This window comes from Cydia splendana, chromosome 2 (genome assembly GCF_910591565.1).
Source record: "Cydia splendana chromosome 2, ilCydSple1.2, whole genome shotgun sequence".
NCBI lineage: Eukaryota > Metazoa > Arthropoda > Insecta > Lepidoptera > Tortricidae > Cydia > Cydia splendana.
Window position 1 is genome coordinate 19,704,419 of NC_085961.1, and position 17,580 is coordinate 19,721,998.

The 17,580-nt window shown below is 36.5% G+C and overlaps 1 protein-coding gene across 1 annotated transcript; it reads left to right on the forward strand.

Moving 5' to 3' along the window:
- The first annotated feature begins 17 nt into the window (after positions 1–17).
- LOC134804723 (protein toll-like) lies at positions 18–14,080 on the forward strand. Its single transcript, XM_063777904.1, has 9 exons — positions 18–430; positions 2,021–2,825; positions 2,907–3,082; positions 4,363–4,499; positions 5,093–5,248; positions 9,088–9,292; positions 10,982–11,208; positions 11,830–11,982; positions 12,998–14,080. Exons 1-9 carry the CDS (start codon positions 265–267, stop codon positions 13,796–13,798), a joined length of 2,826 nt encoding a protein of 941 aa, XP_063633974.1. The 5' UTR covers positions 18–264; the 3' UTR covers positions 13,799–14,080.
- Positions 14,081–17,580: the final 3,500 nt, after the last annotated feature.

The following is a 17,580-nucleotide window of genomic DNA, read 5'->3' on the forward strand; positions in this document are numbered from 1 at the left end:
CCAGTGCGTTCGGATCGGTCGCAGTTAGCTCAATTCACTCCGCCCACATCAATTTCAAGAAGTCGGGGAAATCCAACAACATATTGCTCAAGGAAAAAGAAGACATAAAACGAAGAGAACGGTTGTTTGTTTTTACAGCGAATCACTTTGTTAATAGAGTGAAGCGACGAATATGAGTCGTTTTTGTAAATATCCTAAAGTATCAAAGTAGGTAGTGATAACAGTGCTATAAATGTATGTGTTGTGGGATTTGTGAGCATCGCGATGTGGTACATACTGGGATTGTTAGCTCTCCTGGCGAGTGTTAGAGCCGGACTAATACCTCGGGTGCCTCGGGACACTCATCTTCAGTACCCTGTCTGCCGCCCGTCCTCCGTACGATGTACTGAAAAGTATCATTTCCAAAACGAAAACGTGTATAAAGTGAATGGTAAGGAACAGCTTATTTTTTTTTTTATTCAAACCGACTATAATCTTAAGTGAACTTTTGTACAAGTAAAGACAAAACAAGTACAGATAAAACCTGTAGGGCTACCGCCAATACCGAAAATCGTCAATTGCGGGCATTTTTCTCTGTCACTCTAATTACGCCTTCATTGGAGTAAAAGAGTAAGATCCCCGCAATTTGCGAATTTCGGTTTTCGCGGTAGCCCCTCTGGTCTAACTGTTGGCATGTGTATTATTTTTTGTCTTGTTCGCAAACCGCAAATTTGTCTTGTAGTATTTGTCAACAGTCGTTATTGTTACTCGAGAGAATTAGGTAAATTTCGTCCAAACTATATGCTTTACGTCGCGCGTCGAGCTCCCAGGACGAAATGTGTACCTTATTAAAGCACTAATTAAACACATGTGTAATTTTGAAATAAAAATATAATACCAAAAAAACGGCTAAGTAAAGTTGTCCCCATACTTAACGATACGGTCTTTATGTAAGGTGGTGGTACTAGTGCTCGACATGCTAATGCCCAATAGATGACACCCTGCTGTCACCTCTATTGACAATGTCTTAAGTTTCAAGATGACATGTACTGGGACCGCGTTGAGCACCAGTACCACCACCTTACTAGATATAATTATGTAGGTACATACATTAATTACTTTTAGGTGCAGAATCCGAAATAAATGAATCATATTTATAGGCTTTAACAGTTTGCCTAGGTACGTCGGTCAGTCTATCAGACTACAAGATAATTGAAATTTTTAGAGTTTATTGTTCTGGTTGCCACCGAGACAAAAAACCAGCCAAGTGCGTGTCTTACAACGCATAGTGGAGGGTTCTGTGCCTTGCAATTGCATATTATACAAAAAACCCATATAAGCAAACGGCCGGCACTTGCGCCTTCGTGGCACATTTTGCATCTTTTTTAATACGAAGGAAAAAAACTATACTTAAGAGTTCCGTTTTTACCATTTCGGCTATGGATCCCTAACAAGATCCCTAACCGGTCAAGTGCTTGCAGCAGAACGCATTGGAGAGTTTCGCACCTACTTACTATACGAAACAATTGTGACATTAGTAACTAACAGAAAGCTGTACAAAAAGGCGTATCTTCGCGATACTTACGTTCTTTAATTTAAAAATTGAGTTTGTTTGCGAAAATACAAAAACGGCTCAACCAAACCTAATCTAATCAAACAATATTTTCTTAGTCCATGTTTTACTCTAAGTAAAAAAAAACTATGTTTTATATCAACAGTTTAAAAAAAATACCTACACATAACGAGAAAACTGGAAATAATCGATATAAAAAGTATTGTAGGCTATTCAAAAGTACTAAACTTCATCATATTCACAGATAAATGGGCACACAAAATTCTTAATAATTAATCACGCAAGTTTAATTACGTAACGTTCCTGACCTGATATCCCCCACATTAAGTAGTTTCCTTTAAATATCTTCCAATAGGCATATTTTGACACTTTATTTTTTCTTAAATCTTACTGTTTTATGTTATGTGTAGATTACCTGGGTTTACTGTAATCTTCAATGTCAAATATACCTTATGTTATCCATTTCAGGTCATGAGCTAATCGTAGACTTTCTGGATGGAAGTTATTTTAAGCTGCGGTGCAACAGCGATAGCAAATATTCCTCGATGTTATTGGATGACCCCGAAATGCCTGCTTTCTCATGGCCAATGACAGTAGATGTCGCAGTATTCAACCAGTGCCTAATTCCTCAAGATACATACTACGCTGCTCTGAAAGCATTTAATGTCACTGTGACGAAGACACTGAGGCTGAGGTTGCCAGCAGATTCTAAGCTGGAGGTCTACCACTTGAGGGGTCTGCAAATAACCAACCTCGAGATTAGTGCTGTACATTCTTTAAAACCGCCGCGCCCTTCTTTTGACTTCCTCGATGAGGTACCAGGACTTCGGATACTGAAACTTACTGATGTTGTTCCGGAGCCTGAAGCATTTAACCGACTACCGACCTCGCTTGAGATCTTAAACATTATAAATGGGAGGTTGCTTGCTGCAGAGCGTGTGCTTCAGAACGACAAAAACAATGCACGACATTGGCTCGAACGCCTAAACTCACTGCAATCTCTACTTCTATCAGACTCCTCAGCCATTGTAGCAGAGTATCCAGGCGAAATATTTACATTGCCGCAACTATCCTCGCTGACTAACCTGGTTAGCATGAGTCTACATTACATGCCTTTGGAATCAGATAAACTTACTAGTTGGCTTAAAAACTCTACTCTAAAATATCTTACGTTGCAATCCTGTCTATTGACAACTCTACCAAAATCCATGTTTAAGGGTGCACGTCTAACTAAACTTACGCTCGCCTACAACCAAATCACATATTTACCATTGTAAGTCTAGCTCATGTTTCTTTGTATTTAAATTAAAAGAAAGAGGCACAGCTGGCACAGTCTAATCATAAAATGTTTCAGAGGACTGTTCACTCCGTTAAAGGACAGCTTGCAAGAGCTTGACTTGTCGTACAACAAGCTAAACCAAGCGACGGTCTTGAATTCAGTGAAGCAGTTGGGGAAGCTGGTGACCTTGAAGGCTAACAATAACTCTTTGGGATCGCTGTGTGGAGATGCCAGTATCGTTAAAGTTCCACGTAAGATTTGCACTCAATGAAAATTATATATATCAGTCATGTAGATTGCATTATTTTATAAGATCCACTGGCTCCGACCATCAAACTAGCCAAAATTTGCTTGCTTATTTCGGAAAAAACTAGATTTCCTAAAAAAACCAGTGAATTCATTTCTTTACACACATTGTGATCGCATTATTTAATTTTCAATAAGAATAAAAATAATAATAAAATGCAATGTTTTGATGACGTTGACGGGTAAAGTTATCTCAAGTTTTTTGCTAGCATTGCTCACAATAATTTTGTATGGAATTACAGCACCTAAGACGTTGAAACTAGGATCACTTTAAAACGAAGCATAATCCTAGCGTTCCCTTCCCTTCAAAAATCTTAGGTTAACTATGCACCTACATAAACTTCTGTACAAGATGAGTGGGCAATGTTTTTGTACCTAGCCGTATGAAACCTAGCAATGTTTTCCAAAGTGATTTGTTGTTGGGTTGTATATACTTACTTTTTTTTTGACAAATTCTGTTACTAGCCAACTTTGCCTCTAAAAGTATCTTTACATTTTTAGAGTAAATATATAGTAACACTACTATTTCTTAGCAGAATATTGGTTAGGTATATTAACACAATTGTGTTTAATTTCACTCTGGAATTTTCATCGAGTTGTCGAATGTAGGGTGTATTTTTGCGGGCATAATCTTGTTGAAGTATGTAGGTACCGTAAAATGGGGTGAGTAGGGTTCGCGGGGAGAGTTGGGTTATGAATGGGGAGAGAAGGAATGAAAGGGGGGTGAGATGGGATTTTAAGGCTACTGCTACAAAAATAATGTATTCCAATTTAAAATGGAGCTATAGTAATACTCATAATAAAAAAAAATCGATCCAACAATCTTCCAAAATCACCTTTGTATCAAAGTTATGAAATTAAACTACCCAAAATAAAATTAAAACTAAAATACAAACGTCCGGAACACTTATTATATACACTATTATACACCATTCAGTTTGCATATGTAAAAATAAAATGTTATCGAGGTTTGCATGTCAGTTTTGCACCTACTCACCCCATTTTACGGTATACATGTAAAAAAAATCGAAACTCTTTGATGAATATTTCAGTGAAGTGTACAATATTTCTTATAATATGCGTTTAAGAAAACTGAGAATTATTAGTTAAAACTAGTTTTAACAAGTTTTTGCTAGGGAAAACGCGTTTTCACCAAAGTGTTACGGAAAACTCGTTTACTTTAATGAAAACGCATTTTTAACAATAGTTTATTTGTTTATTACAGTAAATTCAGAGTTGCCCACGTCGCTGCGCCGGCTTGAGCTAAGGAACACTGGCGCAACCCGCATCTGCTCTGATTGGATCAAAAATGATTCACTTATGGACATTGACCTTAGTAACAACAATATTACTGAAATCACGGTTAGTAACATTAAAAATATTAAAGTAGAATTTTGATTGTTAAATACTTTTTTGATCAATGAAATATTGACGAAATGAAACGTCCCCTTTATTGTTGTGCCTTTCCAGTTGTATCCTAAAGAGGCCCACAGATTACCAGTTTGCCGGACGATATCAGCCTGTCAGTTAAACGCAAAAGGTGACAGTTCCGAACAACAACACTGAGAGGCTGATATCGTCCAGCGAACTGGTAATCTGTGGGCCCCTTAAGAGTAACATTCAGATGGCGACTACAGCAGTATTACTGCTGCAACAATGCTGCAGTAGAATTGCTGGTGTAACGTTACAGTAGAGAGAATTTGGAAATGTCACTGTCAATTTCCTTTAATTGAATGGACGGACGTATGAACGTTCACGGTCTAATATAGTCTGTAGAGAGCAATGCGACAACGACAATACCACAAATTTTTAAGGAAAGGGAGACGGAAGGGGTGACGTTTCTTATTTTCCGCTTTTTATAAATGAATTACATCAACAAAATGTAGTCTAATTCCCTAAATGTGTGTATTCTTAACTATAGCTTAACGTTATACTACTTATACTCTCTTACACAGTACAGCGACTTGGAGATGACGAGAACTGAACGCGGTACTGTACGACTCAACCTGAAAAAGAATAATTTGCAAAAAATTGATGTTTCGCGCAGTGATCACCAACAATGTCAACAACAAGCGAAGTCACAAATTCCTGACGATTCCAGAGTTATAACGGTAAGTAGTGGTTTAAAATTAAGGATTATTGTTAAGGGGCCCACTGATTAACAGTCCGCCGGACGGTATCGGCCTGTCAGTTAGAACAAAATTTTGACAGTTCCGAACAACTGACAGGCCGATACCGTCCGGCGGACTGTTAATCAGTGGGCCTCTTTAGTTTAAGGTAGAACCTCATAGCGGAGTAGCGGCTCATCCCCTTATCCATAAACGTACTACAAACCCCATCATCATCATCATCTCAGCCATAAGACGTCCACTGCTAAACATAGGCCTCCCCCTTGGATCTACAAACCCCAATAAGCTAATAATCGTTTGTCTTTATCTGTCATTTTGACTTATGTATTTGTCAGACTATGCGTCATTCTCTAACAATTTAACAAAAAGAGATACCTATACATATTAGATACGCAAACTATAGAGATTAATATGTGTCTATTTAGAAAAGTACTTACTCCCAGTGTGGCAGATAGTACTGTTAGCGCGTTTCATATGCTTCTATTGATGCTGACTGTACTATGTACCTAACTGTTGTGTTATTTAGAGCGCGTTTAGATATAAGTACTTACATAATTATAAATACGGATGCGTGAATTAGGTACGAGTTTACCCTACGTCTGCTAAAATAACTTATTAACGAGATAAATTATTAGTATCGTAAAAGGGCAAAAAAGGCGTAGGTACCTAAAAGCAAAGACATATGTAACTTCGTATAAGACGAATAAAGTCTAAGGAAAAAACGTGCCTCGGAATTCAAGTAAAAGTCATTCTCGAATAGATGGCGCACACACCTTTAGCCTATCCTCGGCTAGATGGCGCGACGACACCGTTTCATATTTAACAATTTTAACACATAGATATCAGTGAATGAACATGGATCGAAATGATATAAAAATAATAAAATCATTTATCCATATATATACATTTTTTGATAACTCTATACGTTTTCGTTTTGAGTTTTAGTCGTGTGTTGATAGATGGCAGTAAATTTACTGTGACTACAAAATTTACAATGACAGGACCCCTCTATACTATCAAAGACATATGTAACTTCGTATAAGACGAATAAAGTCTAAGGAAAAAACGTGCCTCGGATTTCAAGCAAAAGTCATTCTCGAATAGATGGCGCACACACCTTTAGCCTATCCTCGGCTAGATGGCGTGACGACACCGTTTCATATTTAACAATTTTAACACATAGATATCAGTGAATGAACATGGATCAAAATGATATAAAAATAATAAAATCATTTATCCATATATATACATTTATTGATAACTTTATACGTTTTCATTTTGAGTTTTAGTCGTGTGTCGATAGATGGCAGTAAATTTACAGTGACTACAACATTTACAATGACAGGACCCCTCTATACTATCTATTCTTTTTGATACTATCTATTCTTTTTGCTAAAAGTTATGTAACAGGGCAAAGTTTTATACTTTTACGGTAAGTACCTAATGAAAAAATTACAAAGAGTTTATTTGCAAAATGACACTGAAGAAAAATAACTCTATTGTGAGGAATATTACGCAAAAGTCTGCGCGGGGGGCGCCAGTATCAGTAGCACAAACAGTCAACAAACCCCATTGATACATCAATGTAATTACATTTCATGATTTCGTTTTTAGGGTTCCGTACCAAAAGGGTACAAAATGAATTTATGGTGCCGCTCTCTCCGTCTGTCCTTCCGTCTGTCACATCGCTAAATATCTCGAGAACTACCTACTGAAGCTATCGATTTGAAATTTGGAATGGTTTTTTTTCTAATGTGTGTGCGGATATTCGCATCCGCATCCGCATCCGCGGAACATCCGCATCTGCATCCGCATCCGCATATAATTGATGCGGAGCATCCGCATGATGCGGATGTCGACCAAGTCGGTAACAGGAACGTATTAGCGGCGGCGCCGGTGGCGTAAGTGCTAGGTAATTTCGTCGTATATAACGAAATCGTCTAGACCCCGAAGTCGGCCAAGTTACGGCTCGATTCGGAAAATGAATTAGATTTCTACTAGACTTCAACAAGTTACGATACGGATAATTTAAAGATATTTGAGTCGCTTAACTTCAAACTCGGGTAAATCCATCTGTCAGATTATACGATTTTGGTATTAAGAAAAGGCTGCTATTTAACTGATCACCAGATTTAGTAAAATTTAATACCAAAAAAATCTATTTTACCACCCTAAAATCATGAATGATCACCAAAATTATAACACCATTTTAATGTGAAATGATTACCAATTTTATTACATTTTACTATCCTTTTAAAGGAAATGACACCAAAATAATCATTATTAACCCAAAAATAGTCAATGATTACCAAATTTCAATCCCCATTTTAATGTGAAATGATAACCAAATTTTTACATCTTGCTATCCTATTAAAGAAAATGACACCAAAATAATCATTGTAAACCCAAAAATAGTAAATGACCACCAAAATTAGAACTCCATTTTAATGTAAAATGATAACCAAATTTTTAAATCTTGCTATCCTATTAAAGCAAATGGCTCCAAAATAATCATTGTAAACGCAAAAATAGTAAATGATCACAAAATTGTAACCACATTTTAATTAAAAATGTGCAATCATTTAATATATCGTTATCCTATTAAATTAATTAATCCACTTCGTCACCTTTTTCTAGTAGCATTTTATTTCTGTAACAGTCGCAGTTCTAACCTAACCTAACCCACTTTTCTAGTAGCATTTTGTTTCTGTAAGGGTCGCAGTTCAAACCTAACCTAACCCACTTTTCTAGTAGCATTTCTTTTCTGCAAGGGTCGCAGTTCAAACCTAACCTAACCCACTTTTCTAGTAGCATTTCGTTTCTGTATGGGTCGCAGTTCAAACCTAACCTAACCCACTTTTCTAGTAGCATTTCTTTTCTGTAAGGGTCGCAGTTCAAACCTAACCTAACCCACTTAACTGATAGCAGTTTAACTTACTTTTCTAGTAGCATAACGAAATGCTACTAGAAAAGTAGATTAGGTTAGGTAGGTATGCGGTGCGGGCTACGGGGGGTTGAGCGGGAGGGGCTAGTAATTTTGGCATCAGTTTACTTTATTTGGTAATATGTATAAATTTTTTGGTAATCATAGTGGTTTATTTAGGTGAAAATATCGCATTAATTTGGTCTTCAAGATTTGGTGATCATTAATGATTTTTGGTGATCATTCAATATATTTGGTATTTGAATACAATTTGAAGTGCAGTCGTAATTAAAGTGGTGGTACTTTTGTATTTTTAGGCCTTATTTTTTTGGTGTTCAGTAATTTTTTTTGGTAAGCATGATTTTTTTATTTAGGGTACCAAAGTATTTTTTGGTGGTCATTATATTTGTAGCCTTAAGAAAAGGTAATAGGGTAGATATTTGCTGAAAGGGTCGAATGGATTTACCCGAGTTTGAAGTTAAGCGACACATTTGTAAGATAGATATGTCAAATTTGACGTTTCCGCGATTCTGGAGGTCCTCTTGAACGATTTCGACAAGTTATGACTTAGATATCCAAGTCATATCTAGTTGATACCTAATGTAGATCTAGTTGATCTCTAAATCGTCTCAAGATCTTGTGATTATCTCGAAATCCGAATAGGCCTGTTACTATTTATTAAATAAAACGCACCTATATTCTTGCTCACTAAACGTTTCGTGTTTTTTAAATAAAAAATGCTAAAAATGTAATATTTGACGTTTTTTAAGTACCTAATCTTGACATCCGCATCCGCATCCGCATCCGTGGATGTGAGGCTTTAAATATCCGCATCCGCGGATGTCAAAAAATCTGCATCCGCAACATCCCTGATTGTGTACCTACTGATATGTTACAGCGAGTACAGGTCGAGCTTGACCTTGATAGGTTGCCGTGTGATTGCAATGCGTACTGGCTACGCGAGGTTCTGCGCAGCTGTTCGCCGCTTCTAAAGTTAAAAGACGACGTCGAATGTTCGCCGGAGCCAACACGCCTTCATACCAAGCTACTACAATATCTTCCTGACGAAATTTCCTGTCCTTACACCGGTGAATGCTTACCAGGTAATCGATCGTTTTGGTGGTTTAAGAGTGACTCATGCGTGAGCTGTGTAGCTCGCTCTGGAAGGTACCTGACGTTAATATCTACAGACATATAAACCGCACTAAGAATGCCAGATACGTGCCGTGGCAGACAAATTAATATTCTTCTATACAGTGTCTATTAACATACCTATATACCTATGAGTGTATTGTTATACGGCCGTGAAGTTGCCGACAGACACACTGTATAAAAAAGTATTCTTTTTTAATTTTCTTAAGCAGCCTGTATGTAGGTATAGTGTACCTATACTTGTATATTGTCTTTTATACTAACGTTACTGCATTCCTCTTTGAAGTCGATAAAAATGTTGTATAAAGGCCATTGTACACAGCCTACATCATGCAGTAGGTACGACTATTGTTTTCTATCCAGTTCATCGCTTGCTGCACTCTTAACGAATGCTAAACGTAACACAGTAATATGACTACAAGAAAGCCAGAAATTAGCGGGCGTGGACTTTAATTGTAATTAGTTTACATTCGGTTTCATAGCTATAATTACGTAACACATTTTTTATTGACCGAAGCGAAGCGAAGGTCTACGTTTTGACTCGGGCATTTTGCTTTCGTATGTCCGGATGTTCTCCTCTACAGGTCGCAATTCTTAACCGATTCTCGTGAAATTTTGTGACCGAATTTTATGACTAAATAAAATTTTTTTGTCAATCCGGTTTTTGGAAATTTTTAAAAATGGCGGAGTCGTGATACCTGGCGCCTAAACAAATAGTCGTATCGATATCATAAGACTTTTTTCTTTTTGAAACATGTTTACAGAGTAAATAGCAAAAAATGCAGAAAAAAATTATCGCTGGTTTAGGCGGTATTTAGATATTTAATTTTAACTAATTTTAATTTGAGAAGGAGTAGCTAAATTTCGTCAACCCATCTAAGAACTATTTGGCTCAGTTTGTAAACGTTCGCTTTTTCTGTTTGCACAGAGGGTCTGGGTTCGATCCCCAGTAATTGTATGCTGGGATATTATAACTTTTTGTATTTTTTTACACATAAATTTCGTATTGTTTTTCTTTAATTTACTATACACCGTGTTTTTATTGAATTCCGTTAACTTCGGGGTATAGTTAAGTACGTTTATAAGAACTAAATGGCATAGTTAATTTTCAAAAAAAAAATTTTTTTTTGTTTTCTTTTTTGTTTTTTTTTTTGTTTAAAAAGTAATTAAATGTAGCATATAGCGTTGTTGTAACACGGGCATTACATTTAACTCAACCAAACAATTGAAATCTGTGACATATCAATGTCATTTCGTACATCAATCGACCGAGATTGTAAGTACTTAAGTTTAGTAGCAAATGTATGAACTCATTCTAAACACTAATCAATATGTAAGCCGGCCCTAAGGCAAGTGTACACGCTTGTAGAGGCCTTATAGTAAAAAAATAAATTATGGATTATCTCCGAAATGGACTTAATTAGAACATCGGTGTCTTTGAGAAAGTTACTTGATTTAAGCTCAGGAATGCACCCTTGAAATTAACGGAAATAAAAAACACGGTGTATTTAAAGCTCTTAGCACCATGTTATTTCAAGCTCTGCTCGCGAGGTCTACAGCTCACAGAGCCACTAGTTTAATTTCGTTAGCTACCTATTTTTAATAAACTCTATATAATAGTACTACCTACTTACCCGCAGAGTGTTCGTGCAAAAATCGGCCACGCGACAACGCAACAGTAATGTTCTGCACCGGCGCTCTGCCGCGAGATCCTCACTGGCCACTGGCGACTAAGGACTTCCCGTTGGCACTGCACGTGGCACCCGGAATGCTGGCCGCCGTGCCCAACATCACGCTTGTGGAGTTGCACGCACCTAACAACAACATCACCATGCTAGCCGACAAAGACGTATCCGATACCTTACGAGTTAGTATATTCATTTTTAATCTACGTCAGAAAGGGGGAGGTTATCAAATACGTCATGACTCATGATCATTGAATGTTCCTCGATTTCTCAAACACGGCTGGACCGAGTTAGAAAAAAATATTTTTATCTGTATGTACTTATTTTATGTAGTACCTAACTCCTGCGTTTTGTTGGGAAAGACCTATCATTTGTTGGCAAAGATTTACAACGCAGGACCTCCTATTAAAACTCTGCATAAGTACCTCTATATTTAGACTCGTCGTAATTTACTAACGTCGAACATTTTTGCGTCTGAGGTCAAACTAAATCAGGATGCGCCATGTGCAAGCCAGAGTTCTTCAATTTCGTTTTTGTGACAACAGGCCAACACCACCCAATGAACTTGACAATTAAATCAGATTATCCGTATTGACGAATGTATTAAAGATTTTGACTAACAAGTTTTTGGCCAGTGTTTTACGGTTAAACTATCCCATTTTGGTCACTTGTTTAATTTATAAATTACAATAATCTAATCAATCCAATTTTTTATTAAAATCTCAAGTTTTTACAACAGTAAGTAAAAGCCTATAATTAAAAAAAAATCTAATAATTATGGTTGATTTTATTTCTATTTGTAGGTGCTAGACGTGCGTAACAACAGCATCTCCCGTATCTCACTGAACGCGTCGAAGGTCCTTGCTCAAATTGAAAATGTCACATTGTATCTCTCCGGAAACCGTCTTGCCTGCGAATGCAATGACGTACCTGCCTTCAGTCATCTGAACTTAGTGGTAATTATAGACTTCTATATTCTCTTATATCCTGCGTTCGATATCCGAGAGGTTTGATTGCCCATATTTGAGGCAGTGTGATGATTTCCATGTTTCTAGAAGTACTTATTGTATATATATATATATATATATAATATATGTTTAACCACTATTTAGGTACTTCCAGAAACATTACCCTAGTAATTAATTATTTTTTCTTTCTGAAATGTAGATTTTAACATAGCTATAATAAGTCCATACTAACCATTAATATAAGTCTGATAGTTATTTGAAATGAATGATATTTATTTATATGACTTCATCAGCATAAATCGATGGAATGGACTGAATCACACTATACACGGTGTGGCCTGTAACACGAGCAAAGAATTAAAACACAGATTGTACTCCTCAAACGGTGACACTTTTGTTCAACAACTTTTAAAAATTATGAAGTATTTAGACTCTCTATTTTTCATACAAAATAAATATTATCTTCAATGGATGCCATCGCCACGCCATATTATTGTGATTGACGTTGCTTGTCACGCCTTAAACATAACAAAATTCGCAATACATTGCGTCTTAGAATAAACTTTAAAGTGTATTAAAAATCAAACCTCAAGTTATTTTTAAAAGTCGCTGAACAAATGTTGGTCAGTATGAGGAGTACAGCCTACTGTTTAATTTTTTGCTCATGTTACAGGCCACACCCGGTATACCCGGCGATAAATATTGCACATCGGAGTTTCGGCTTGTCTCTTTCTATTTCGTTGTTTCCAATATTCTCTTTGTAAAGAACGTGATGTAATATTTATCGCCGGGTACTGTACTAGAGTTCTAAGCTCGAAGTATGGATGGTCCTTTTTGAAAGAATAAAACATGGTATTTATGTAACAGTATGAAAAAAAAGCATGTGGAATCAAGTCGGCAACTAGTTGTTTTCCCCTTATTATTTGTATTTAATAATATCACAGCTTTATAGCCAAATAGAGTCTGCCTAAGTTTCTAATACCTACATTGATCGTGTTCACAGGGAGGCGGAGATTGGAATTTAACACAATGTGTCGACATGAGTTTAGCTTCAGGGAAAACCGAACGTGATCTGTGTCCTAGTCCACTACCGATAGTGTTCGGCATTGTCTTCCCATTACTACTGATAGCGGTCGTATGTCTAACAGTTTACCTTTTGTGGCCACGTGTTAAGCAATTTATGTTTAGACACGATCTGTTCGCTAACTGGATTCTTAGGGAGTGTGATGATACCCACGATCCGGAAAAAACAGATGATGCGTTCCTTTCATATTCCTATGTCGACTTAGATCAACTTAAGGAACTTAAAAATGGGTTAGAAAAACTCGGGTATTCTACAATAGAACATCAAACTGATTGGCAGCCAGGTGACGCTGTGTTAGAGCAGATTACGAAGTCGGTGCTAAAAGCCCGTCGTACACTTCTACTTGTGACGGATAACTTTGCTGAATCTGAATGGACTCCGGTGGAGTTTCGCATTGCGCACCGTCATGCTTTAAAGACTCGTACAAAGCGGGTGCTGATCGTTAACTGCGGATTACAGAAACCGAAAAAGTTGCCATTGGATTTACAAATTTATTTAGAAAGCCACACTTACTTAGAATGGGATGACCCTAAATTTTGGCACAAGCTGCGCCGATTCATGCCGCCACCGCGTCAAGCATCTGTGCAACTCAAACCTGAAGACTTAGATCCGCCTTCGCCGTTAATGCAACAAAATTTTGCACTTTTCGAGAAGAGCCCAGAGAAAATTCAACTGGTAGCACCGCTACTTTCTATTAATACCGTTCCCTCTGCCTGTTGAGCTTTAGGCACTTAATTATTAGAAATATGTATGAGAAGACTAGAAAAGATATTTGTCTCTCTATCACTCGAATACACAAGAGAATAAAGCGTAGTGGATCAAATGAAGTGGAATGCGGTTAAAGTCCTTATTCTTCCGCAACTATCCCTAACTTATGGCAATTACTATTGCGCGCCTATTCTAGTGTGTAAAATTAGAATTCCCGAGATCATAATTTTATTCATATCAATATCAATTCATAATTTCTTGGAGCCAATACGCAGTCTGTAGGTGTGTTATACTGTAGGTATTATATCGACCAAAAAATCTTAAGGCTAATTACTATTAAGGGGAGGTCTATGTTCAGCAGTGGCCCAAGTAGCACAGATTAGCTGTATAGCAGCCGCATAATGAAGTACGAATACGCTTGAAGCTGGAATATAAAAGCTGCATAAGAGCTGTATAAGCGTCTTTTCAGCTTTTATAACTCTTAAATGGGCACAAATTAAGCAGCCTTAAGTTCACATAGCTACTTAAGAGCGTTGTAGCGGCAATTTAACGGAATTATAAGGGGTAACAGGAGTTATAAGAGGTGTATATTGACTGGGTAAGAGATCACCAGTTACCCTTTATTCAGCTAATATGTCACATGTGCGCCCTAATACCGGGAAAGATTGACGTTGGGCTGAATAAAAGATAATTAATAACATACTTTTACACCTCTGCCTTAAAAATCAGCTATTATATTTCGTATAGTGACGACGAACGCAGAGGTGAACATATTTATATTGAAGCAAAAACGTTAAGCGCAACGACACCATAAGTCATTTTGTTAAAGTGTTTAGTTAAATGTTTGTACATGATCTTTTATATATTAATGCGAGAAAGATGTTTGGGAATGCAAGTTTATTGACATTATATATATACATTATCTAAGAAAATTTCAGTGCGCCACGAAAATAATCAGTATTTATTTAAATTAGTGATATAAATAAGCTATGTGTAAAAACTATTCCAGTGGTTTGGACAGAATTATGAGATAAAAAGTTAATAATACGTTATAGGAAGTACTAAACTAATGATTTAGGTTAAGAACTCAGGCACAAAACCTTATTGTTACCCTTAAAAGTTGGAAATACAATTTCAATTTTGTAGGTATATATACAATAAAATGGCGGTCAATGTTAAAAAGCAACGTGAACCGTTAAAATTCTTATATTCAGCATACGACTGTTATATATCTGATAAAGATACTTAAGTGAACCACTATAAAGTCCAAGTCGTTATTTCGATACACTAGTGAACCTCTAAACAGTTATAAGGCATCTTGTGAACGTTTAAACAGCCGCTATGCAGACAGTCCCAATGGTAGTATAGGCTGCTTAGCGATAAACATGTTCAGCGCTAAGCCGTATTATGCGCCACATGTGTTCGATTATACATCTATTGGTTTCATAATAGTTCACTCGTTCTCCCTTATAATAAGTCAGCGAAATAAAAGCTGCTTAGCGGTAAACATGTTCAGCTATAAGCTGTATTATGCGCCCCATGTGTTCCATTTATACGTCTATTGGCTTCATATTAGTTCACTCGTGCTCCCTTAAAAGTCCGCGTAATAAAAGCTGCTTAGCGGTAAACATGTTCAGCGATACGCTGTATTATACGCCACATGTGTTCCATTATACGTCTATTGGCTTCATATTAGTTCACTCGTGCTCCCTTAAAAGTCAGTGTAATAAAAGCTGCTTAACGGTAAACATGTTAAGCGACAAGCTGTATTATGTGCCACATGTGTTCCATTATACGTCTATTAGCTTCATAATAGTTCACTTGTGCTCCCTTAATAAGTCAACGTAATAAAAGTCCACAATTACCTCCTTATACAGCACATGGCGTAATTTTATCCACTAGACAGACCTTATAACGGTTAAAGCATTTGATAACCCTTAAAGCTGTATAGGGTCGTAGCAAATATACCTTTATATCACTCTTTGCGTATTAATGGTAGTTTTCAGAGCCGTAATGCAGCTTTTAATCAGCCCTAAGCTATATAAATATCACTGAGATCTATTTTACAGCTGTAGGACCACGAGTGTGCTCTTATAAGTATCTTAATACGCACAGAGCGTTAGATAGAACTAAAAGTGAGTAGTTATAGAGCTATCTGTGCTACTTGGGGGATGTCTTATGACTGAGATGATGATGATGAATTACTATTGTGTCTGTAACCAATATCATTTTTTATAAACTATGGGCTGTTTAAACAAATAACGTATTTTCGACCCTACTTTTTATGAAATTAAAACTTAACGTGTCTTTCCGGCCTAAAACTGCAGGCAGAGTTTCCAGGTCGCTAATTCGCGTCGAATAATAAATGACCCCTATGACAGTTCATTTTTATATGGAGTAGTTAGCTGTTAACAAAATACTTGTAGATATTTTTTAAAGTTTAGCATATTCAAATATTTAGTAATGGAGCATTTTAAGTTTATAAAAATAAGGTACAAATATTTCTTTAAATTTAAATTAAACCAACCAAACGAGGTTTGAAGGAATTGTCATAAGGGACCATTATGTCCATCATTCGACGCGAGAGGTACTGAACCATAGACAGATCGGTAAACAGTCACCGGTAAATGGGCTACAAACAACGACTTCAATCAAGGAACGAAAAACATACATGGGCTGTAAAGATGCATTATTTACAAACATTAAAAATATAGTGAGTAGGTATATACCTATTTTATACATCAAGCAAATCGTAGTGTACCTAGCTAATTAGCTAATGGGGTTGCCGGTGGAAGTTTTAAGCAGATGGCGCCATCATAGCTTGCCCTGTCAATCCCTAGAATTGTGTCAAATTTTTGTTTTTTTAATACCCTGGATGCCAGCCCTTTAAGCCAAATCTCATAGAAAAAGGGGCAAGCTATGATGGCGCCATCTATGCAAACCTTTGACAGTTGCCAACCCCATTATGAGATCTTTTTGTCAAACGTCTATAACTTTGTAAAATTTTAATATTACTTCTCTCGAATATTAAGTAATTATTTAAGTACCTAGGTGTTACACAGTAAAAAAATGCTCTAGAAGTATCATCTAAATCATCTTGTCCACTAAGGCTAGGTTCACACGGAGTTCATTTTTCCCGTATACCGTATAAGGGATTTTATCGAATACCGTAGTGACAGCAAAATTTGTATGGAACGTTCAAACGGTATTATACGCTGTGTGAACCTAGCCTAACAATGAGAGCTAAGTGCCATATTTTTATATTATTTTGTTTAGTTTTAAGTGAGCCCCCGATTTAATTTTAGGACAAGTCATCTTTTATTGATTTTAGATAGGTAAGTATATTGATAATAAGTATGTCGTATGTCTTGTATCAACATAATAAACACGGGTCTATAAATAAGTATTCGAATATACTGTAGAGGCCTTAAAATTAGTATTTTTGCTATAGTATAATTATCATTTTTGTAGGTAATTGTATGTTTTATCATATATAGTACTGAATTTGATGTGAATTAACAAAAGTACAGTAGGTACTTACTTAAGCGATCAAATCAATAGAACTTTATGGATGTTTGCATCATGTGTAGCCTGTTGAAGCTCTGGCATGCTAATGCCACATGCCCTCAATAGGATTTCTACTCTCACTTACCGGAATTTAAACTAATCATTATTTTACTGCTTTAGTGTCAAAATTGTAGGTGTAGAGATTTTTAGAAATCTGTTATATTTCACTAAAATCATAACTACATGTTATATTTATATTTACTTAACAAGTCTATAATAGGAGCTCC

Excerpts from the sequence above, each read along its gene's own strand:
- LOC134804723 (XM_063777904.1), top strand. The coding sequence starts at position 265 with ATGTGGTACATACTGGGATTGTTAGCTCTCCTGGCGAGTGTTAGAGCC. Across the intron at positions 3,083-4,362 it reads CAGTATCGTTAAAGTTCCAC|TAAATTCAGAGTTGCCCACG; the intron begins GTAAGATTTGCA and ends TGTTTATTACAG. Across the intron at positions 11,983-12,997 it reads TCAGTCATCTGAACTTAGTG|GGAGGCGGAGATTGGAATTT; the intron begins GTAATTATAGAC and ends TCGTGTTCACAG.